The sequence below is a fragment of the Empidonax traillii genome, unplaced genomic scaffold (assembly GCF_003031625.1).
Source record: "Empidonax traillii isolate 1590-97213 ecotype Southwest subspecies unplaced genomic scaffold, ASM303162v1 scaffold106:size2091409, whole genome shotgun sequence".
Classification (NCBI taxonomy): domain Eukaryota; kingdom Metazoa; phylum Chordata; class Aves; order Passeriformes; family Tyrannidae; genus Empidonax; species Empidonax traillii.
Window position 1 is genome coordinate 326136 of NW_020955299.1, and position 24042 is coordinate 350177.

Consider the following 24042-nt stretch of genomic DNA (forward strand, 5'->3'; position numbering starts at 1 on the left):
GATTTGTGGCTTTTGGAACAACAAGAAGTCCCGTTGCTCTGCTCGCCCCTCCCAGACCCGGCCAGGAGGCAGCAAAGCCCAACCAGGGCTTTGAGGCAGGAAGAGACTCCATGGAAAAGAACTGGTGACAGAAGCACCAGGTTCCATGTGACAGCAGTTGGAATGTGAGCAGTGAAGATTCCTTGGTTTCACAGCTCTGCCAAGGCACCTCATTACCCCCCATCCCTGCTTCTCTCCCGCTGTTCCACTCCCACCCCCGGGCCCATCTGCCAGCAGACGCTCGCTCCGACTCGCGCCGTGCCCTGCTATTCCCACTATTCCCACACACGTCAGCAGGACAGGCTGCAAGCCCCATCTCCCTCCCAGGCAGCTGCACTGGTGCAGGGGAAGGCCAAGATCATGCAGGAACTCTGAAACAGCACTAACCCTCTCAGACCTGTGCCCCCCACCCCCCAGTCTCCAGAAGCCCCAGCTCTGGGCACACAGGGAGGTGTGACACCCGTGTGACATCCTGCCACAGGTGTCCTGCCCCTGGCTTGGTCCTCCAGAGAGATCCCACATTAGTGATTTAATCCCCAGGATGATCCTTCCAGCATCTCAGGTTCACCTTGTACCCCAGCACCAAATCCCGTGCACCGGCTCTGCGTTTGGGCTGCCCCCCCAGCAGTATTTTTGGCAGTCAGTTCCATCACACAATGAAACATTTCCTCTTTTACGTTTGGTTTTTTTTTTTTTTTTCAGGCAAAGCCCTGCAATGTGGTAGAGATGCCTCTGGCCCCAGAAGTGTGGGGACTAAATCAACAAGACACATAGTAAGCAAGGCAAAGGGAATAATTAGCAGCAGCAGCCAGGATGGAGGCACAAAGATCTAACATCCCCCCAAATTTAGCCAGTCAGTTGGAGAGCACAAGACAGAACAGCAATCTTCTGAGCTCCAGCCCAGTGTTTTAAGAAGTCATACCCCACCTTTGCTTCCTTAGCTGCAAAGCAGGGAAGAGGCAGGTCCCAGTTTCATTAATTATTTAGTTAACTCACAGTTTCCGGGGGTACAACCTCAACAGCGACGTGTCTGTATTACAGCATCAATCCTCTCCTCCTCACAGCTTAACCCACGTGCACAGCCTTGCCACGCCACTGACACCTGCCAAACACAGGGCCCTGCACTCTAAATTCATCCCTTCATCTCCACATCTAACCCTCCCCTGCGCTCACACAAAGAACCAGGACGTTGGGATGGGAGCAGCCACAGTCCATCTCCCCCTGACTTTGCAGCAGCAGCAGCAGCAGCACCAAATCTGTTTTGCAAATGAGCTGGCAGTGCAGCTTCTGGATGTCTCACCACCCTCACAGAGACAGGTTGTGCATCGAGTACATTGCCACTCATGGACCACAGAGCCCCAGGACAGCTGTTTGCTCAGCCCATGCACCTGCAAAAGCCAACACTTCACCTTAAAGGATGGGGGCTTTGTTTTTATTTTTTTATTCCCCAAATTCCTGCTTTTGCCTCTTCCCCCTCCTTTGCCTTCTGCAAAGCATTTCAGTTGAAAAGGAGCCAAATCGGGGCAGGTTTTAATATCAAAGCTGAAAACGAACGACATTATCAGTAGAACTGTAACGTTATGAAGCTGGGCCAGGCAATAACACAAGGAAAGGGGAGGGCTTGGGGAAGCCCCAAGAATGCTGATCACTCCCTGCCACCAGTGCGACACAGCCCTGGCCACAAAACCCTCCCAACACACGCAGGTCCCCAGATCCCACGTTACCTCCAAGGCTCCTGCTGGCCTGGCAAGGCAGCACCAGAAAGCGATCCAGAGGGAGGATTTTGGGAACAAAGTCAAATATTTTCCCCCAAAGATCTAGAAATCAAAGTGGATTTTCCCCTCTCTCTTAGCACTCACCTCCTACAGCGAAGCATGAACAGAGAGACAGGCCTGGAAAGCAGGTGAGCTGGAGGAGGGCAGCACTTCTGTCCCCACAGACAGGGATCACCTCAACAGCTTTGCACCATAAGGAGAAAGGATGTGGGCATGGCACCACAAACCCAGCTTGTGTGGAAGCCAGGTTATGTGGGGTTTATTTTGTCTCCTGCACTGCCTCTAATCCTCAGCCTGCCAGCACTCAGCAGGGCTGGGTGGCTTAAGAGTCATCTTCACCAACACATCTAAGAATCCCAAGCCTCCTTATCAGCTTTGAAGAGAGGACTTGGGAGCCTAAGTCTGGGAAGATTAGAAAATCTATCTCTAGGTTTCCCCAAAGACAGAGAGACTTTATCTCCACTCTTCACACGGGAATCTGTAGCAGAGGAGATGCACCAAGGACACACATGGTGAGAACAGCGACTGAGCACGGGAATTCCCCTGGAGAAGGGACAGGAATGAGGTGGCCACAACATTTTTGGCCCTCTAACGTTGCTAAATGGGTGGGCTACAGAGAGTCCAGATTACAGCTGAGGGACTGCACCAAATTCTTCTGCACTGTGTTGATGCTCCAGCACGAGGGGAAGAGATCAAGACCTATCTCACGCTCCCTATCCATAGCACTGGGTTTGTTCTGAAAGCTTCTTGGACCCAGAAGTCCTGAGTCAACACAGAACTGAGCCAACTTACAGGGGAAATCACCCAGGCTCAGCCAGCCAACATCTACCCAGACCAGAGTCCTTTTTCCACCTCCTTTCCCGTTGTTTTAAGAGGAAGAAAACATCCTCCCTCGCTCTTAACTCCCCCATCAAACTTAAACCCTGAAGACAACAATCCCCTCTGACCAGCCTGAAATGTCTTGGCATTTATTCAGCTCTCTCCTTCCCTCTGGCACAACCAGGCTCCCACCAGAAGAGCTGCTCTGCTCAGACAACTCCATCCCAACTCCATCCCAGCTGCTCAGCCCGTCCCTGTGCCGATCCTGACAGGTCTGTGGGGACCCTGGAGACTCAATCCCACAGCGGTGGGTTTGTCTTTGTAAGGAGCTGCCCCAGCAGCAGGCCCAGAGCTGCTCCCAACAAAGGCAGGCCCTGCTCACAGAGTGTGGAATCCGGCTGCGCATCGGCACCGGCCCTTGCCAGCGGGAATCAATGGAACAAAGGGAGAGGGAAGCACAAGGTCATGGGAATAACGGGCCATAATTTAACTGAGGGCAACAAGAATGGGGGGGGGGGGGGAAATAAAAATTATCAGGGAAGCTGGGGGAAGGGAAGCAGCAAGTGGGCTTCTGGGATTTGGGAATCCTGGAACAATACAAGTGCATGCCAGCTCCCGGGGCAGGGACAGCTCCAGCAGGGAAGGAGGGAATGTCACTGCGAAGGGGATGTCAAACCAGCTGCAAAATAAAGGCAGCATCCTCCTCCCAGCAGGTCAGCTTAATGGTTTTAGGGACATGGCAGGCAGCAGGCTTCAAACCTTAGTTACTGCGCTGGGTTATCTCGTTGCTCCTTTATGTCCCCACATCTTTATCTATTTGCTGGATGTCATTTAGATTTAGATTGCAAGTGCCCCAGCACAGGAGCATTTCCTTCTGCTGGCTGCTGTGTCAGTCTGACAGCACAAACAGCTCAAACAGCAGAGCAAGGTGGGCACTCCTGGCTCAGGAATGTCCCCCTAGCCCAGACAAACACGTCTGCAAACATTCCCTAAGCATCACTTGCTTAGTGACCAGGAAGAAAAGCAGGAAATGAAGGGGAGGGAGGAATGGGACACACGAACGGGCTCTTAGTACAAAGCAAGGAGGATGCAATATTGAGTAACCAAAGGTTTTTCTCTTTCCTGCTCACTTGGAGAGAACTTTGGCAGATTGGTCATGCAGCCGCTCAACAGCAGAGAAGGGTTCCAGTAGGCAAGAGGCAGTGAGCATCAGCTGCTGATCTCAGTGCATTACACAGCAGCACCCCAAAGGTAGGCTTGGCGTCACTAACCCCTTCCTAAACACGAGCTGACCCCAGCACATACGAAAGAGGGAGCTGAGCAGAAGGATTCCTGATGTGTGACACACCAACCATCCTTTTCCTGGGCATGGGAAGCAGGCTGCATCCCCTTCCTCAGCTCCCAACCACAAGGCCATCTGCCTTTCCTCCTACCATCCACAGTATCCTGCTACTTCCCACCTCCTCGTGCTCACTTGATTTGCCTCGCTGGAGCAAAGCGCCCGAAAGGACTGTCCAACATTTCAGTTCCCAAGGAGTGAGGGAGGTGCAGGTGATCCTGGAGCCACCCTCCTGCCTGTCTGCAAGGAGGCTGTTTGTTGGGGAAGGTGCACCAACATCCCCCTGTCTCCCAGGTTCTTTCAAAATTCATTTTTGCAGCGTGCACCAAGCCACAGAAAGGTGGTAAATATTCATAGTATGAAAAACGCTCATGGAAAGGATATACTGCACTTAAGAGAGAGATGTGAATTAATTTTATATGCTGCAGAGAGGCTTTTTAGCAGTCACAAACTTGTGAATCCCCACTTTCTTCCAGAAAAAATTTAAAGAACGAGGATGGGAGAGTGGGCTGGAAGTCCAGGATTTGGGAGACTCACATGCTCTAGAAAGGAGCATCTTCTAGTGGGTAAGACATGAGAAAGGGAAAGCTTGATAAATCAGAAGACCTCAGCACAGTTCCAGGAAGGATCAGGTTGTCCAGAGAGGCTGTGAACTCCCCATGCCTGGAAGTGTTCAAGGCCAAGGACAGGGCTTGGAGCAACCTGGTCTAATGGAAGGTGTTCCTGCCCATGGAAGGGAGTGGAACAAGATGATCTTTAAGGTCCCTTTCAACCCAAACCACTCTGTGACCACAAACCCCTTTGGGCAAAGATCCTTTGGCCTCAATTTACGTGCCTGTGAGAAAAAGCTGTGAGAACTGGCATCATTCCTCTGACACAGACACCTCCCTGGGGAATGCCACACATCACCCAACCACGCCACGGGGCAGGGACAGCATTCCCACTCCCCTGCAGGCTCCTGGGTGCTCAACAGCTACTCCACCTCCCTGGCTGCTCCTTCCACAAGCCCCCCAAGCGTTTCTTTAGAGCAGCCAAGGCTGAGGACAGCGATTTCCAGCAGAGCTGCTGGTGGTGCTGCACCCCCTCAGCACCACCTAAATGTCCGATTGCACTCATCCAGCCCCTGGAAAAAAAAAAAAAAAACACAACACCCACCAGCTCCTCCAGCCCGTGACAGCTTTGACAGCCAGACTCCTTAATTCCTTTTTCTTATTCCCTTAATCTGTCATCTTTATCAGGCTGGGGAAGTGCCAGGCAGCGTGCAGGAGCCCCGGCCCCGATCAATCTCCACATTACAGCTGACAGAATGGTGCTAATAACTTATTGATCTAATGTTTGCCAAGCCCCACGGGGCTGAAAGGCTGCCATTGATTGGCTTGAGGGAAGGAGCCTCTCAACTGAGAGCAGGGAGGAAAAGCCTTCAAATTGTCTTCCTCCCGAGGAGCTCGGAGATGGAGGGAGGGTGGGGAAAGGCAGAGCAGGGACGAGGACAGGGGAAATAAAAGAGGAAGAGAAATGGAAAGGAAGAAGGATGTGTAGGTGAGATGGAGATTAAGCACGGAAAAGGAAGGGGGGGGGTGGGAGGGAAGGGTTTGAGAACCAAAGGAACGCGAGGAGGAGGGAAAGGAGCGGGAAAGGGGAGAAGGGTAAAGGGAAGAAAAGGAACTGGGAACAAAAAGACTGTGCAGAGATGAAAAACTGGTGGAATAGGCAGCTGACCCTTTTCTTGCTCACAGCAAATCATTAATAAAATCTTCCCAACGCCCAAACCTCCGTCCCTGGGCAACTCTTCCCAAGTCTGTTCATGTCTGACGAAGCACGTGGCACTGCTGATTCCCCGACCAACTCTGAAACCACAAACTTTGTCTGGGGAGAGGGCATCATCAGGACAGATGCCAGTTCCCCACAGAGATATACACCCAGCAGAGCAGGAGCTCAGTGCCCGCTCCTGGCACCTCTCAGCCCAGCAGGAGCTTTGCAGACACACAGCTGTGAGGAGTTTCTGGGGGACAGTGTCATCCTCCCTGCAGCAGGAGCAGGGAGCCAGGACCCTGCAGGACTAATCCACTAAACCTGGTGACACAGGATACACACAGGCCCTGGAGCTGGAGCAGAGCCAAACCCTGGCTCACTGAGGCATCAGCTTGACTTGTGGCAGGGTCAGAGCTGCCAGCTCTGCCACCCAGCAGTGAGAGTGGACAAGGCAGAAGCCACGTTACAATCCACTCTGGATATCCATATATAACATCAGGGAGGTGTCACACCACCAGGGATCTGTTTCCAGCTCCTTACTAGCTGCCTGTGAGGCACCTGGCAAAGGAGGTGGAGGCAGGGGGCGGGAAGAGGTTATTTTTGGAAGCAGGATAATCTTGCTCTTCCCAGAGCCGCAAGGCAAGGAAGGAGGAGTCAGGGTTTATTTCAGTTTTGGAGATGCAACATGGACTGGCCATGAGTTGGTGGATCCAGCTCCAGAGAGTGGCAGACTCCTCAGACACTCAAGGTGCCATGGTGAGCCCAGTCCAGCTGTGGCACCCCCTTCCTAAAAAACTGAGGGAGAAAACACCTTGAAAACGCCCCAGTGACCTTCCCAAAGGTGTTTGCAGAGCCATCCTACAAGAACTCTCCCACCAGGGGCAGACTTCAAACCCCTGCCAAGGTTGGACTCGAGGATCTTAGATCTCAAGAGATCTCTTCCAGTCTTAACAATCCTAAGTTTATTGAGCTCTGAGAACAGGGCACTGAACTTCCTCAGCTCCTTCTCCCCCTGCAGTGACAAAGCCAAAAATAAAACCTGAGCACTCACACCAGCAGAACCCCAGGCAGCTGCAGGGCACAGCAAAAGGAAACGCTTCCATGCTGGGCTTTCCCATTTTTTCCTTCACCTCCCAGGAACCTCTGTTTGTGTTACAAAAGGGTGCTGGTTACCTCCCGCTCCTGCAAGGCTTCAGGAGAGATAAAAATGACCTTAAATTGAGCACAAAGAGAGGACAGTCTTCCAGCTCCAAGCCAAGGGGATGAAGGGCACCGATACAGCCTCGACCCTCACGTTGCCTAGGTAAACAATTGTCCTTCATGGTAAAACACATAAACAACAGTGCCTGGGCTTGCAGCTCCTGGATGCCCATTTGGTGCTGATTTTCTGCTCAATTTAAGGCAGCAGTCCAATAAAGGCTGCTGCCTTTTTTTTTTTTTTTCCCCCCCTGTTGTTTGGCTTAGTTAAATGAAAACATGTCTGCATCCCGGCTCATTATCACACGCTCCGAGAACAGCCGTGCGCTGTGATCCTGTCTCTAACCATTAGCCAGAACATCCCTGATCCCAATTCTCTTCCATCCCCCCAATATTAACTCCTCCCTTGCAGATGAAAGCTCGAGGTCTCAGTGCCGAGCCAGACGGGGTCATTGGGAAAAGGCAGGCGGAATTTCGGGGATGGGCCCACAGGAGGTGAGACACCCAGATCTGCATTGTGAGCTGCAACCCCGTCAACAAAAATTCCACATTCCCAAATGCGAAGCTGTCTGCTGGTCGCTCCTCCAAAATTTCTTCTTCTCTCTTGCTTACTCAACGGAGCACCAAGTGGAAAGATGAGACAGGAGGGTTGATACAGAACAAATAACCTCACAGAGGGAGAAGGGAGAAATCTCTTTCGTGACGTTTCTGAGATGTGTGGATCAAAACATCGCTTTTCCAGGACTGCAAAAGCACCATGCATGGCCTCCAGTGGAGCAGGACTCCTAAAGTGGGACTCCTCAAGGGACACAGGTGTCACGTTCCCCCCTGTCATGTGGGATTTCCACAGGAATCACCGCAGTTAAACACTTGAGGACACCCCTGCTCTGAGGCCAAGGCTCTCAGGGTTTGTCACTTCCTTCAGGTTGAACCAATAACCCCTAGAAAAAGCCCAAGCTCTCTGGGAGCTCTGCACTGCTGGAAAGCTGGCCTTTTTGCTGCTTCCCACACCACAGCCAAGGAAGCCTCTAATCAGTGGGGAAGGGGTCCTGAATCCGTGAGCAGCCCCAAATATTACCTGCAGAACCACAGTGATCTGCTGGCTGTTTGGAGCGAGACCTGACACTGCCACGTCTCCTCTACGTGCCCTCTCAGACAATATTCACACCAAGCCCACTCCCTCCAGTCACGAGGGGCAGAGGGAAGAGAGGGAAGATCTACCCACCTTCCTCTAGCATCAGTGAGCCTCATTCCTCCACTTCTATCCATGCAAATAGTCCTACTGCAACTGGAAAGCCATGAAATGTGGCGCTGCAGAACAGAGGGTATTTGAGGAGAGAAAGAGGACAAATTAACAGGATTTTTTTTTTTTTTTTCAGGAGAGGAATTACTCAGAGCCTTGGGACTAGGACTCTGTTGCAAAAGATGCTTGTTCAAGCCCTAAAGCAGTGTGAGATCACACACACACACATACAGTGTGGGGAAGGCACCTGTGCTGTCTCTGTGAACCACAGAGCCCCACGAGGCTCCTCCATCCTCCCCCCACCCCACGCAGGCCCCGGCAGACTGCATTAGCCAAACTGGATAGAGGGGATTGGACTTGTTTACAGCCACACCACGAGCTGCTTAGAGGGGTTCTAAATCCCTGTTTGATGTGCAAACCGTCAGCTTTGCTGCCGTGCCTCTGTCAGGCAGCCCTGGCTCTGCTCATCCTTGTGTGTGTGTGTGTGTGTGTGTGTGTATCTCTCAATTAAGATTAAAGCTCCTTGTGCCATCATCCCCTCTCAAGGTAAACCCCTGTGCAGTGCCAGTGCTGTGCCCTGGCTGCTGCCTTGCCTTTATCTCATCCTTTTGGAAGCGACTTTTATACTCCCATTAGGCTCCTGCCTGCCCTCCCTCCCCTCCCACGTGCCTGCTCCCCCCCGAGGCACTGGAACAACACTTCTCTACCTTTGCAGATGTTCTTAAGCCTCTTACCAAATCTCACCCATGCAGCTGCCTCTGCCTGTTCCTGAGGAAGCACAAACCCCATCACATGTACTTTTCCCTCTCTTCCTCCCCTTGGCAGGTTACGCGTCCCCACCGTGACGTGCAATATAATCAGCACCGAGGAAAGCACCTCCAGCCTTTCCCACCCCACAGCACCAGCTCAGGAGGAGGGCACTGCAGAGAAATCAACCTGCAGGGTCAAATGAGGAGAGACCATTCACATCCTGGGAGCTTTGGGAATCACTGGAGCTTATTTTTCCGGGTAGGTTCTATGTGTGTTCCCCACGACTGCGGCCCTGCAGACTCGTCAGCACCTAAGTGGCTTTGCTCGTCTCTCTTCCCTGGACATGGCAGAGAGGTCCTTCCCTCACACTCCACTCTCTGAACCTCCACAAGAACTTACTGCTCTGCCAATCTGTGCTGGAAACAACCAACACTTGCACTCCTGAAACCTGCACAACCATTTGGAGGACAGGCATTTACCCAGGAACTACAGAGGCCAGAACTCTCTATTTTGCAAGCACAAGCACCTCGACTCTCAGGTACAGAGAGAGGTAGAGAAAGCAGAAATACACTATTCTTAAAAAGTCTGAGGGCATGACGATGTCACCAGTCAACCCAGATGAGAAGCAAGAACAGTGTGAGAGGGTGCAGATGGGTAAAATCCCAAACCAGTGAGATGGATTTCTCCAAGTTACAAACAGGGCAGCTCTTCCCAAAACCCAGGATATCCCCCTGGGACCTGAGCAAATCCAAGTGCCTCGGTGGTAATTGTAGTAATAGATCTGTGGTGCTGCAGAGCAGGCCCAGCACATACAGGTTTGCTTCAAAGATTGAGAGGGTCCCCAGTGGCCCTGGAACAGCGAGACAGAGCCCACACACATCACACACACACACAGACAAATATCTCAATCACTCCCCACTGACAGTGGCTCCAAAGCCAATCAATAGGGCAATTAGGTTTTATCAGCACACACCTCTGGCCACCAACTTCTGCTGTCCTTGCAAAAGGCTCAGCCACCCCAGCCAGCCCAGCGCTCACTGAGAACCTCCACCTGAAGCGGTTTCTGCTGTCCCAAACTAATCCCTTCAGTCTCTCTGCTCCCAAATATAACCATCACCATTGACATCGAGTGACCTGTTTTCACTTATAAGTTATCCATAAGCCTTCCCAGGATATTAATCAGTGCTGCTCTTCCAACCAAAGGTCTTAGATGTTCCAGTCAGCCATAGTCAAGAAGGAACAGAGACTGGTGAATCCTGTTCCAGCAGCTCATGGGGGCTGGAGCAGCAGAGCAGCCTCTGGATCCTCCACCTCCCCTGACTGGCACCATGTGCCAACTCCAAACCATAAAACCAGCATCAGAAACCATTTTAGCAGCAGATCCCCCAGTGCCTCTGAGAGCACTGCAGCTGATGGGCACGAGTGATGCAGGAACACGATGGCATTAACATCATTTATTCAGCATTGTTTATCTCCAGATGCCTTTTTGGAGGGGGAAGATTCTCATAACCCAAACACACAGTATTGTTCTCAGGGGCACACAATGCAAACAGCAGACAACTGGGGGCAAGGTTCTTTTTCCCCTTATTGTTGTAACTAAGTGGTTTAAACAACAACCAGCCCTTCAGATTAACCCAGCCCTGCCTCTCTTCACATTCTGTACGCAGCAATTGGTTGTTTTCTCCCTGCCAGCAGAAACAAACAGAACCAAGACACAAACCCAACAATGGGCATCAAACCCCAGCACGTTCTGTGTCCGTTCCCCTGACCTGTGTGCCTGGGAGGTGACACAGGGACCAGCTCTGCACTCAGAGCTGGCAGCTCCTGCAGAGACTTTGGCAAATGAGCCCTCCCTTAATCAATCTGGCATGGAGAGAGAGAGCTGGCTCCAGAAAGGGGGGGTAGAAATCAGAGTTAAACTGTCCCTGGGGACATGTGACAATATCCCCACCATCCCCCCATCTCGCCCTTTTGCAGATCAGCTCTTGTTGGACACGCCAGATCTGTCACGTCCTGAAGAGCTTTGTCACTTGCCTGGTGGCCTCTTGTGTGGATGAGCCTCTTCTCTTTCACTGCTCAAACATTCCTTGGATGCTTGAGCTGTGCTATGAATTCCTTCACAGAATCACCAAGGTTGGAAAAGCCCTCCAGGATCATCAGGCCCAACCATCAACCCACCACCACCCTGTTTCACCACCAAAGCACGTCCCCAGGTGCCACATCCAAGGGGTTTTTTTGAACACTTCCAGGGATGGTGACTCCACCAGTGCCCTGGCCAGCCTGTTCCAGTGCTTTACAACCCTTTCCATGATGAATTTTTTTCCTAATATCGAATCTAAATCTCCCCTGGCAGAGCTTGAGGCCACTTCTTACTGCTTCTTAAGGTTAAAAAACTAACCAGAGAACCTCCAGCATCAACTCTAGCAAATAAGAATGAGGGCTTCTACACCTCATCCTTTCCACTGCCTAGCACTGATAGGAATGAGGAGAACCCTTCTGCACTTCAGGAATGCCACGGATCTCAAAGAATCCCAACAACACTGATCAAGCCCAGCAGTTTCCCTGTAAAGCAAACAATATTAAAAACCATTTTGACACACAGACATACAGACTCAAGCAAGGTCATACAGGAAAATGTATCTCTGGCCAGTCTGGAGCTCTTGGAGCTGTGCAGGAAAAGGGGCTGTTAAGGAAATCTGTTAATGATGAGAATATGAAGATTAAGATGTGAAAGCAAAGACTGGGAGCTGCCCGTGGCTGCTCTAGAGACATATCACAAATCATACACAGTCAGCTTGGCTAACAAAAAACCCCTTGAACAAATCCACAAACAGGTTTTCAGGAAAGGTCTGTATTAACACACACGCAGAGATTCAGCTCTGATATGGAAGGACACCAATCAGTCAATATAAAAACTAACATAAATCTCAGTTTTTCCTTGACATTTGTTTATAATCAAAGACAAATTCAAGATCCTGCAATCAACAGATCTCCAGTTTATTACAGAGCCTCGCTTGCTGACTGATGAACAACTGTCAGCAGAGCATCCTTGCCCACACTCCCTCACTGCCATCCAGAGGGGCACAGCGCAGGATCCAAGAGGAGCATTTCTGGTGTCACCACCCTAACCTGAAACCAGGCGAACTGCCCCAAAAAAAGCCAGGCAGGGCTACAAAACCAAGCCACCACACTCCCAAAGGAGCTGGCAGGCACAGCAGCAGCACGGGGAACCTCTGATTAATGAAATTACAAATCAAATCATGCTCTCTGCAAGGCCTTTCTGCTTCACTTGGCACCAACCCTGGGGACATTTCACTCCTCTGCTGGCGCAAGCTCCTCTGCCAGTACTTTAACACAGACCACTAGATCTGGGAATAACACACAGGGCTGGGATCTCAGAAGGGCTTCACCATCGCCACGAAATCCTTTCCATGCTAATCTTCAGCCAGAACATGAAAAACCCCTTCCTAGAGCTCACTCACGGGGTGTAACACAAAGGAACCAGCCGCTGAAAAACGAAGGGAGAGGAGGGGACTCAACAAACCCAGAGCAGCAGGACCTGCTCCAGCTCCTTACCTGCTGCTCCCAGGCCAACCTCGATGCTGTTTCTCTTGAATTCACAGCGGCTCTGGGTCTCTGGCATAACGAGCTGGCGGCTCTGGTGCAGGTTGGAGATGATAGTGGAAAGGTCGTTATCGCGGCTGCAACAGAGCAGAAAAGCACCAAGTTAAGGAAATCCTATTTGCCACCACATAATTGATTCCTCTGTGTGTGTGTGAGCATCTCTGTGTGTGTGCGTGTGTGTGTGTGCACAGGCAGGAGCCTTTTGTCTGACCCTGCCACGCTGTATTCCAAGAAAGCCTCTCCCCCCTCCCACCCACAGGGTCCCTTGGTAACCTCCTCTAGTTTTGGGGAGAGAAGTGCAAAAAGTCCCCTTCCCAGCCAGCACTCTCATTTCCCATAAAGGACTCCGCAGCTGCCAGAGCTCCTGATTTCAGTTTTGCCAGATATAACTTGCGTGGGCCAGGACTTACATCTAGGATGGAAAAACTGAAAAGTGCAGGAATTGGCAGGTCTGTTCCAGAATTAATAGGAAACTTGAACTGAAAATAACTGATAGTTTTCTATCAGTTGCCACCCTCCTATTCTCAAAAAAACTAAGTTTTTCCATTCCATCATCACTGTTGGAACAAAAGACTGATTTGATTGAATAATAGTTTTTCTCTTTAGAGAGAAACCCACCACGAGCCCGGACATCAGCATTACTCAGAGCTGAGGGTAAAGATTTATTTACAAAACTAATTCTCAACTCTTCCCTCTAACAGATCCTGAAACAATGCTCTTCCTTCTAGGAAAGGAGAATGTTTTAGAGCAATTCAGCATTATTTTGCCTGTTATCCTCACATTAGATCGCTGCTAAGTAGGCTAGTTTGGTCTTTTTTTTTTTTTTTCTTCTATTTCTTTCTCTTCTATGGAGAGGGAGAACACAAAAAGCATTCACTGTAGCAGACAGTGCATTTCAGTGGCAAATGCTTTTGGCTTGCAAAGCGCTGTCCACTTGCAAAATATTTCTGAATGAACGATATACAAACAGTGAGGAGGAAGAACAAGGTAAAACACGACACTAACTGGCAATGCTGGAACGTTTCCCTTTTGTTTGTTTGTTTGCAGAATATGACAAACCCCTCCCCATCCTTCCAGCACAAGGTGCTTGCCCCGAGCTAAAGGTGGCTATTTTTCTTCCTCCCCTCCCTCTAAATGGAAGACGACAGCCAGAAGAACCAGAGACACTTATAAAAAAAATACACATATTAGCAATATTGCCCCCCCTTCCCTCCCCCCCCCCACCAATCCCACAGCCACAGCTCCCTCCCAGCCTCTACTCACATGCCAAGTGCACCCACTCTGTGCTGCTGTGACACGCAGCACATGACACCAACGCACTGGTGGCAGAGAGTGTCCTCACCTGGGACCAGCAGGGCAGCACGGAGGGTGCATTATCTGCAGAATTACCTAGCAATGATCTTCCTTTAAATATCCCCCTCTTATCCACCACCACCCCACCACCCCCCCCTCCTCATCCACCTCCTCCCCACCTGCTGCTCCCCCACCTCCAGGCTCCCAGCGCCGGGAGCGGATGCGCTCCCGGGAGCCCATCCCTGCTGCCTGGAGAGCAGGGGCTAATCTGTCGTCTAGCTCCCTGCTAATCAGATAAGTTTATGGCAGAAAGTCTTTAGACAGAGGTACTTTCAGCGGGCGTCTGGCTCCAGATTTTCACAGGATGCTGCAGACAAAAACAGCCCCGCGCGCTCGCTCGCTCCGGCAGCCGCTGCCACATTCCCGCTGCTCCCCACCCCCCATCCCCCTCCCACCCCCAGGCTCAGCTGGGAGAAGGGATGCTCAGATCCCAAAGCCTTTGAGCACCCGTTGCATCTTCCTCCGCTAAACCAGTTCAGATTCTTCCTTATGCAAGCAGAAGAAGGCTAATTACTTAAGCAAGCCCACAGGTGAGTGGGAAGCCCATTTCTCCTGTGCCAAGCAGTTTTTGGGTCTTATCCTCTTTTAGCTGCCACCTTTTAAGATGCATTATGCAAATATTTTGGTGTCTTAAGTCATTTATGGGATTAATGTGAAGTGATTATCAGTTCTTTTTAATCATGCCAATCAATAACTGGACGTCAGGGACAGAGGACAAATGCAGATAAACGCTGCCATCAGCACAACGCTGGGGAAAGGGCGGGGGAGAGGAGCCAGGAGTGCAGGGGGGGAGAGAGAGGCAGGGAGTAGGAAGAGAAAAATGGGATAATTACATCTTTTGCATTTGCAGGGTGTCTTGCATCCCAATCGAACCCACGGCACTGTAAACACGTTCAGCTACGAGGAGGAATTGTTTTATCCACCCTGTCTTCCTGGAGGAGAGCACAGCAGCTCCTGAACTGGGCCCTCCAAAACTCAAAAAGAGTGCAGAAAGCTGTGATATATCCAGTGCAAACAAAAACACGTGGAAGGAAACACATTACCACACTAGACGTGGTATCCTTCCTCTTCCCCAAAATTCTTGTGTTTTTTAGGAGATTTTCCGTGCTCTTAAAATGAAAATTGTCACGGTGTGGAAAGGTGCATCAGCAAGCCGTGACTCCACACAGGAGCAGGTACCACGGGGCTCACAGGCACAGCCACAGGCTTTGAACTCCTCTTAGTCTGCCCACACAATTAGGCAGAATCCCAGGAAAACAGGATTTCACTGGAATACCTCTGCAGAAGGCGAACTGAACACCAAGGTGACATTGAGAGGAAAGGGAAGAAAGTCTCAAGATAAAGCAAACAGGCTGAGACAGCTTTTAACACATCAAACTGTCCCCAGGAGTTGTTCCTTTTGCCCTGGTGCCCTGGAGGTTTGGAGCAGAGGCTGCCTTTGTGTTCTGGGCTCATTCTCCACCTGGCTCAGGGGGAAGCACAGAGCTGGGGCTCAAGTCTTAGCAGGGGGAAAAGAGAATGAATGGTAACCAGAGACTTTTTTTTAATGAAAAATTGGGATCTTTCTGCATAGGTGAAGGATTTCAGCATTATTTAAAGCGCTGGTGGCCAAACTGCCCCAGCAAAGGCAACAGCTGCAATCAGACTGCAGGGACTGTGTGGGCTCTAACAAGGGACACACTTCCAGGAGGCTCTGCCGAACCCACAGGACCTTCTACCACCATAACAGAACAAAACACCAGCTTTGGTTCTGCAGCTGACAGCTCTGCCACCTCCTCCTCACCCAGGACTGCACAACAGAGTAAACTTGCATAAAGTTTTAACAAGAGACCTCCCTGAACCTCCACGAAGTCCAACGAACTGCTTTCATACCAATGCCATTTAATAAAGGGAGTGAAAGTTTAACTTTTAATTGAGTCTCAGTTCTTCCAGTACTCCACCAGCTCTCAGTGATGTAGCCAGGAAGGAGGGCTCTGCCCAGGTAACAGCAATTTTCAGAAATCACCTCTTTTTGCACATCCACTGCAGCTGCATTCCCAGCCTTAAAATTTTGTCCTGTTCCAGCAGGACAAAAGACACTGCACCACCACAGGCTTTGGGACACCAGGAGCTTGGAAGCATCAGCTATAACTCCAGCCTGCCCAAACTCCTCAGCTCAGTCCTGCCCAGGCTCTGCCTTCCCCCAGCCCTGAGGGAACAGCTCGGCCAAACCACCATCCCTGACACCACAACCCACAGCAGGCAAACTACCCACCTCAGCCCTGCCTCCTCCACGTGCCCTAAAAATCCTCCAGGGAAAACAGCAAGCTGAAAAGCTGTCCTCCTGCAGGCAGGCTGAGCTCTGAGCTCCTCCCAGGGCAGCCCAAACACCCGCGGCTGGGAGGAACGGGGAGCAGCTTTGCCCCATCAGCGCCAGCGCTGGCTCCACACCCCCTGCTCCTGTTCCCTTGGACTAACTGGTCCCCAGCCCCTCGTTCCCAAGCACACACACAGTCTGGGTGGGGAATGGACTGGGTGGGAGCAGCCCTGGGGAGTGTTGGTGGGTGGGAAGCTCAGCGTGCAGTAATTTTGGGAGCTCACCCGCAGCCCCAGCAGGGCAGTCACCCTGTGCTGTGCCTGTCTGGTCCTGGGCCCTGCAGGGTGCCCTAAAGCAGCACCCCCAGCCATGCACTGACACATGCACACACAAGCAGATTAAAGGTCTGATCCCTTCCAGCAGCATAATATTATATTTTAAAAACCGGATTATGGAAGGGGGGCTCGAGCAAGATACAGATCTCCTGAAAGGTCAAGGAAGAGACAAAGAGCCTCCTCTTAGGGCTGCAGGTCGCCATGGCAACGCTCAGTTTGCATGGGGTTCAGTAATTAAATGGTTTGGGGACCTGCAGGAATACAGGTGTGACTCCAAGCTGCAGGGGAACATGTCCTGAGGGTGGATGGATGGGGCACTTCCATCCCACAGCAGCAAGGTTTGCTCTTCCAGAAAATGAAGGGCGGAAAATGAGAACTTCCTGTCAGGACTCCAGAGGGCACGTGGAGGGTTGGCCACATCCAGCTTTTCCTTTCAATCTGGAAAGTCGCTCCACATTGTTGACAATCTCCTAAGACTTCTTTTCCGGTATCTGGCTCCAGATGATCAAAGTTCTGATCACAAGGCCCTTTTTTAGGTAATTCTGCTATTTTGGTGGGCAAAGTTTTAAGAAAGATTTTGCAGCACTGCAAGGTTTTTTGAGTCTGAACTTCCAATCCAACACACATTTAACCTCAATCCAGAGCACCAGAATTGGTAAGGCTGGCACTTTGACAGGGAGTAAAGCTGGCAGTGGTGATGTGTGTTTGTCTATTATTGTGCTGCACGTAGCACTGGAGAAGCAACCAGCCCACCAAACATCCCATATGCATCCTGCCTTTTCCCTGCCCACTTATCCACTGAGAAGAATGTCCCAAGTTTTTGCAAGCTGCTTCCATCCAACAGGATTCCCATTCCACCACTGGGCTCTGCACTGCTGCCAAAAGCAACAGCCAGAGAAGTGGCTGGATATTATTATGGCTTGGGCAATTTTCAAATCCTAATGAAGAGAGGGCAGAGGAGCAAGAGATCCATTTGCCAGGAATGCAGGAAAGCTGTGATAAGGGTTTTGCCCAAGCCACAGGCAACTGAGCAGCTCACCGAGCACCACAGCTCAGACCACGGATGTTGCAAGCAGCAACCACAAAGCTGTAAAGGCCAAGTCCAAAAGGCCCCTTTAACTGGCTGTAACATGAAATAAGAGCTGTTCTCTTAACAAAATGGCCCCCTGACCTTTGGAGGGGATCCCTGAAAACACTGTGCACTTGACCTGCTCCACTGGCAACAAAGGAAGACTGCAGGGGAGCTCAGCGTAGGAGGCAGGAGCCACGGTAGGTCTGGGGAACAACAAAAAAAAAAGTCTTTCTCATCCAAAAATCTCACGCCACAACCCAACAAACACTGGTGGAAGACTCTGGGAGTACAGGCAGGACCACATGGATAACTGAGCTGGGAGTCTGAAATCCCCTGTCACATCCCAAGGCTCTGAGACACCGAGCTCGCCCTGCAGAGCAGCGACGAGACGGACTCATAACTAATGGCTGCAAAAACTGCTGCTGGAAGGGAAAAAAAAACACACCCTGCTAATGTTCTCTACAAGTGCCCTGATGGCTGCCCTGTCTGTGTTTAATGGGATAACTGGTCCTGTGTCTCCCCAAAGCTGGTTGCTCTGATGAGACGCTCGGTAATGGCAGTGTAATGGTCCACCCGTGGCCACTCCAGGAGCTGCTGTCAGGAACAGGCACCCAAGGGACAGCAACCACACCAGGAGGTGCCTGTCTGGGACAGGATGGCACAGCAACCCACTGACTCATGCGAGGAGCTGCAGAGAAGCACCTGCAGAGCAGCCACACGAGCAGAACCATGGCTGGTGGCACAGGCTGTGCCAGCCCCCTCATCCAGCCCAGCTAATAAGCCCCAACCTGTGCCAGAGCAAGGAGAAGTCCATCACAGGCACTGCCACTGAACTGTCACATTTGCTAATTGGGGCCATCCCCTGGGAGGTATAAATGAATTAGGAGCCAGCCCTTCCAGGGACGCTGTGGTAACCAGACATGCAGCAATCCTTTCTGACTGACTTCTGGGAACAATAATCTTTTTTTTTTTTTTTTGAGCAACATCTGCACTGTAGGCCTCCCACTGGCAGTGTTTGAAGCCAGCAGCTGTTGCTCCGAGTCTCCTTCTGGTCCTGTCTTGTCCCCTGGTCCTCATGCTGGACCCTCACCCCACTTCCCTCTTCTCAAGTCTCGGCAAACCAGTCCCTTACAGCTGCTGAAAGCCCCGTTCTGGTGCCAGCCCTGCCAGCACACTGGGATGCAGTGACTTTTGGAGGCGATAAGACAGATGGGACAGACACCTCAGGCTCTTGGCCCCTTTGACTCCTGGCCTTTGAGTGGGGGTGAGACAGATGCCCAGGCCACTCTGTCCCCGCGGGCCACAAACCACCCTGAGACCCTCGGGAGGCGGCAGCTCCCAGTTAGCGCTGCGCCAGATCCAGGCTGGGAGCAATGCCTTTTAAACGTGTCTCATTTACAGACATTAGCAGCAACTGCATCTTTAACAAGGAGAAGGACGAGGAGACTAATGGATGGAGACAATTAACCAAAATATAAATCAGCGTCAGAGTCTCTGCATCTCGCAGAGGCAGCCAGGCGCCCGCAGGGTCTGCTGGTTCTCGCAAGGCGCTGCTCAAAGTGACTGCAAAGAGTGATTGCAGAGAGAGAGGTGGGGGGGGAGAGAGAGGGGAAGGAGATAATTTGGTCAAAATTTAAATAATTTTCAACAGTGGCCGCCTTTCAGTTGACTGCAGCTCTGCCTCTCCAAAATAAGGAGGCAGTAGAACAGCAACCTCCATGCCCCGTCCTCCTCGCAGGGTGAGCCCCAAGGAGGCCTGGGCGCCCCTCAGAGGTTTTCCATCCTGCTGACAGACAGGGTTTTGCTCTGCCCACGCTCTTGAGCTGCAGGATCCCACACAGTAACATCCCTGTGCTTGGTGTGAGGCACAAAAAGAGTGCAGGTCACCCTGCAGAGGAGGTGTTTCACCTGCGGTGCAGCCCCGCTCAGCAGCACCCAAAAAAGGCTGCTCCGGTGTCAGGATATTTAGCACAAGTTTGGAGCTCAAGCTGTCATTTTTCTGCTCCAGTTTCCTGCCCAGACTTCGCTGGAATGTCAGTCAAACAGCTCTGTGCTGCTGCTCTCCACACATTCGGGGATGCACCAGGCGGGGTGGGAGTGGGAGGCATCAGACACCCAGAGGCCACCTGGTCCTTCAGCAACAGGAGCTCCAGATATAGCTGAGATAAAAACAGAGGCAGTGATATTCCCAGCAGACACAAAATCTGCACAGATCCAGAGACTGCAAGACAGCTGAGGAAATGACGAAGGAATCCAGGACCAGACCAGACTGAGTAAATCTTTTCCTAATAATTAATCAAATCAAAAGCAAGCTGAGCAAACCCAGTCAAAAATCTTTGAAGGGATGCAAAGGGGGAGATTGATACCAGGTTTGGAAGGGAAGAGAGACTCAGGAATTAACATGGGAGGAAATAAAACTGGAAAATATTTCTTTTTAAATATGTTTCAGCGGCTCTCCATCCCCTTAACGATCACACAGTAAGTGCAGGGATTATATTAAATTTTACTGATCAATACAGTTGCTATAAAACTGTCCCGACCCTCTGCCCCTCCCTACCATAAAGAAAAAAAAATCCAATATGTAAAAGGAGGAATGTCAGGGCTTGCAGGGGGAAAGGCACGGGGGCATTGATCAGGCCAGGGCAGGTCTGTGCCTGTGCACCCTCCACACCACCCACGTCACCCTGAGGAACACGTGGGGTTCCTTTTCCTCCCTCTTTCTCAGCCTGACTGGACACAATTCCAGCTCAAAGATGAGTTTCAGTGGTACCCCTGGCTCAGGTAACAGGTTCACAGACTGTTTCCTCTCCAGTGATTCCTTCCATGTGCCATATGCACACCCATCCATGCCTGGCCAGGCTGATACACCAGGACTGACAATCAGCTGCAAGGAGATGATAAAATCACCACAAGAAACACCAGTGATCTTTTTTCTCCTTCTCTGTTGACCTCCTCTCCTCACTGTCACAAAAAGGCAAGTTCCTGGTGCAAAGATCAGACCAACAATCACAGCCAGGCTCTTCCCAGAGTCACTGGTGTTGGAGGAAATGGCCTCAAGCTGCACCAGGGGAAGCTCAGCTTGGATATGAGCAAACATTTCTCCACTAAAGAGGTCATAAAGCACCAGCACAGGCTGCCCAGGGCACTGGCGGAGTCACCATCCCTGAAGGGATTTAGGAGACGTGGAGATGTGGCACTGGGGGACAGGGTTAAGGGTCGGATTTGATGCTCTTGGAGAGCTTTCCCAACCTAAAGGAGTCCATGATTTAGCAACAAGAGCCAGTGTGAGTGTGTTGCTCAGGGCTGCCCAAACTGGAGCACACGCCCAGGGACAGGACAGGCATGTAAATCAGTGGCTGTGCAAAGGGAATAATGAGCTTTTTATGGAAGCCATTAAAGGGAAAACCCAGATTGGTCTATAAATACCGTTGCATCATTATAGCTCTGAGAAACAACCTTATGCAACAGCACAACCACGGGATGTCAGGACTGGTGCAAAATAAGAGCTCAAAACCTCTCATATTTTTTGGTCACCTTTTTTTTAAAAAAAAAAAAACTAATAACCAATTTCCAAGGAAACATATGCATTCCAGTCCAGCTCCTGGGAAAAAAAAATAAATCCACCTTCTGTTCCCCTGCTATTTGCAGGTAAATCTAGGGGGTTGTTACAAGGTCCTGGACGGTTGCTGCAAGAGCAACACCTGATGCAGCTCCCACATAAAATGCCACCAATATCATTCCTTTTCCCTTAACCTGCAATGTCCAGGCTCCATGGGCCATTTAATCACAGATTCATTGATTTTTAAGCCCCAGAAGGGACAGTTATATCTCCCTGGTCTGACCTCTTGCACAGAACCTGTCAGGAAATCACCCCATCGTGCTCCCAGTTAATAGTGGCAGCTCCGAGTGGGGGGAAAAAAAAAAAAAGAAGTGTGACCTGTGTCTGAGCTGGCAACAAAATGTGACCTGTCCCTGCCCACCAGGGAGCAAACACAGAGACTCTCCATCCCCAAACCCTGCCCACAATGAAGTGAGTGCTCTGGGAATAAAACCATGTTTATTCCCAAGAGCTGATGAATCCTCTCAAGCTTTTTCCTCACTGGGATGTAAACCTTCCTAACCAGGTGAGAAAAAGCACAATTCACAAGCTCTGCCTCCCCGCCTCATACACAGCACCCGGATCAGCGCAGGATTAAACCATCCTCCAGCCCAGCAGAGCCATCTTGGGATGAGAAATTCTGCAGAATAACTTTCTCCTCAGCGTGTCTTGCTCTGCCCTGGCACGGCCTTTGAGTGCCAGAGGTCCTTGAGCAGACAGGCAAGGTCACTGCCTGACACTCCCAGCCGTAAAACCAGGGTCACTGAGTCAGCAGAAACGGAGATGGGGATGTGGATCAGGGAAAGCTGGCAGCTCAGACCGATCAAGGGCTCGCCCCCTCCTCCCTTCACTCCCGCTTATCACCTTGCACACAGCTCAGAACACCCCCAGCACCTCCCTAATCGCAGCACGCAGCCAACACCGTCCCTCGCAGGTGGCCCAGTGGACAAACAGCCCGCGCGGGATAAGACCTAAAGCTGGGCACAGGAGGATTTGGGTCAAGGATTTGAAGGCTCTGATCGGGTGACTGATGAAGAAGGGGCTGGGGGTGTGAGGGGGAGCAGTAGATTTGGTTTCCCTGGTGCACAGCAGGCAGCGTGACCCGCTGACAGCTCGGGGTCGCTTTTCCACCGGAGATGGGGCAGATGAGCCCGGGGTCGAGGGCTGGATGCAGGGCAGCACCTGGGGGTGCAACTCCTTCCTCCAGACCTCTCCGTGCCTCGCTGCCTCCCCCCCAGTCCCACTTCCAGGACCTCTCCAGGCATAAGCTGGGCAGCTCCTGACCTGCCACTGCATGAACCGCTGGGAGGAAAAACCACCTTCTGCTGCTGCACCTGCTGGCTCCCTCTCCCTCCTTCCCTAATTCACCTCTTTACTTGCTGCAAAAACCTGGAGCACACGAGCCTGGTTTGTCCCCAGCACTGTGTCCAACAGCACTGACTGTCCCTGGCACTCAGGAATCCAGCCTGGATTTAATGGAAACTCCCACCCACCTCTGCTGGCACAGGAGTAAAGCTGTTCCCCATGGGAATTCTGTGCTCTAGGCAGGAGACAGAAGCATGATTTCCAGCGGGCAAAGCTCAGGAAAAAAAAAGCTGCCTCTCATTTCTTGGCCACCTTTGGTTAGGATTTTTTAAATTGGATAACTTTTGGATAACTTTTAAACCTTCACTACTGATTAAAAAAAAAAAAAACCTCTTGGTCACTCTCTGTCCTTCTTAGACATCAAAGATTGACCTTGAAAGGCAACAATTTACCAGCACCACACCTCTGCCTCTCAGGTATCTCCACCTTCTGATGTCACCCATCAGACAAAGGCAAAAAAATGAAAGAAAGGGGAAAAACAAGGGATTGGGAAAAGAGGAAGGAGGGGTAATTGAGTTTTGCCAACTGGAAGGAACTGAGAGGTCTGAAAATATCAACCCCAACCATGGGCAAAACATCCCTAAATCTTCCTGCAGACTGATCTCAAGAAAAACAAATTAATCATCCTGCAATGTCCCAAGCAAAATGCCCATAAAATTTCATTAATGCTCATGACAGTTCATAAAAATGATCAGTAGCGCTGGCAACTCCAAAATAAGGTGGAAATAAGTATAAAGATGTTTTTACTGTAATCCTGCTTTGTCATTCAGCTCTCTGCAAGCCCATAAATAAAAATAAGATGGAATTACACCCCAGTGATGCTGGACTGGAGATGGGGAGGAGAGATATCCCTGAAGTTTTGGATTTGCCTGGATGCTGCGTTCCAGGGCTCCTCAGAAACGCACAAACAGGAATGTTTTGCTCAGCCAGCACAAGGAATGTGTGGCTGACACGCAGCTGCCGTGCCTGATGGAGACAGGGGCTCTTTAAATATCCCAAATTCCCCTCATTTTCCCAATTCATTAAGCTGCTGGCTTTGAACTGATGAAATATTAAAATACTTCGGATGAGCAGCTTTAATTGGGTGACAGGGCACGAGTTTAGACACCGAACAGTGGGGAGTGATGATCTACAGGAATCACTCACACAGCCGAAGCATTAAGGACAGGCACATTCAAATGGTTTCAGCCTCACAGGAGGGTGTGAGGGGGGAGGTCAGAAGATCTCCTATTCCACAAATGTGCCCTTGAAGTTTTGGTCTAAAAGCAGATGGATGTGAGCCTGGTCTTTGATCCCTCTATGAGTTAAAATGTATCAAGAATTCTTCCCAAAGCTGCATCCAAGTCTACGTGTGTCTCAACGATACACAAAGGCCTTAAGATGCCTTCAAGTTTATCCAGAATCCTTTAGGTTGTCCTACAAAAGGTCCATTATAACCCCCCCTACTATGACAGATGCAACACACTGGGGATAAACATGAACAGA

The 24042-nt window shown here is 50.9% G+C and overlaps 1 protein-coding gene across 6 annotated transcripts in view; it reads right to left on the reverse strand.

Annotated features, from left to right (window-relative positions):
• Window positions 1-24042, reverse strand: part of SAMD11 (sterile alpha motif domain containing 11) — a 106967-nt gene that overhangs the window by 37683 nt on the left and 45242 nt on the right. For all 6 annotated transcript variants that reach the window (XM_027882456.1, XM_027882455.1, XM_027882452.1 and 3 more), the window contains one exon: window positions 12491-12615. In XM_027882456.1, coding sequence (XP_027738257.1) covers window positions 12491-12615 — 125 coding nt within the window. The remainder of the gene's footprint in view (window positions 1-12490; window positions 12616-24042) is intronic.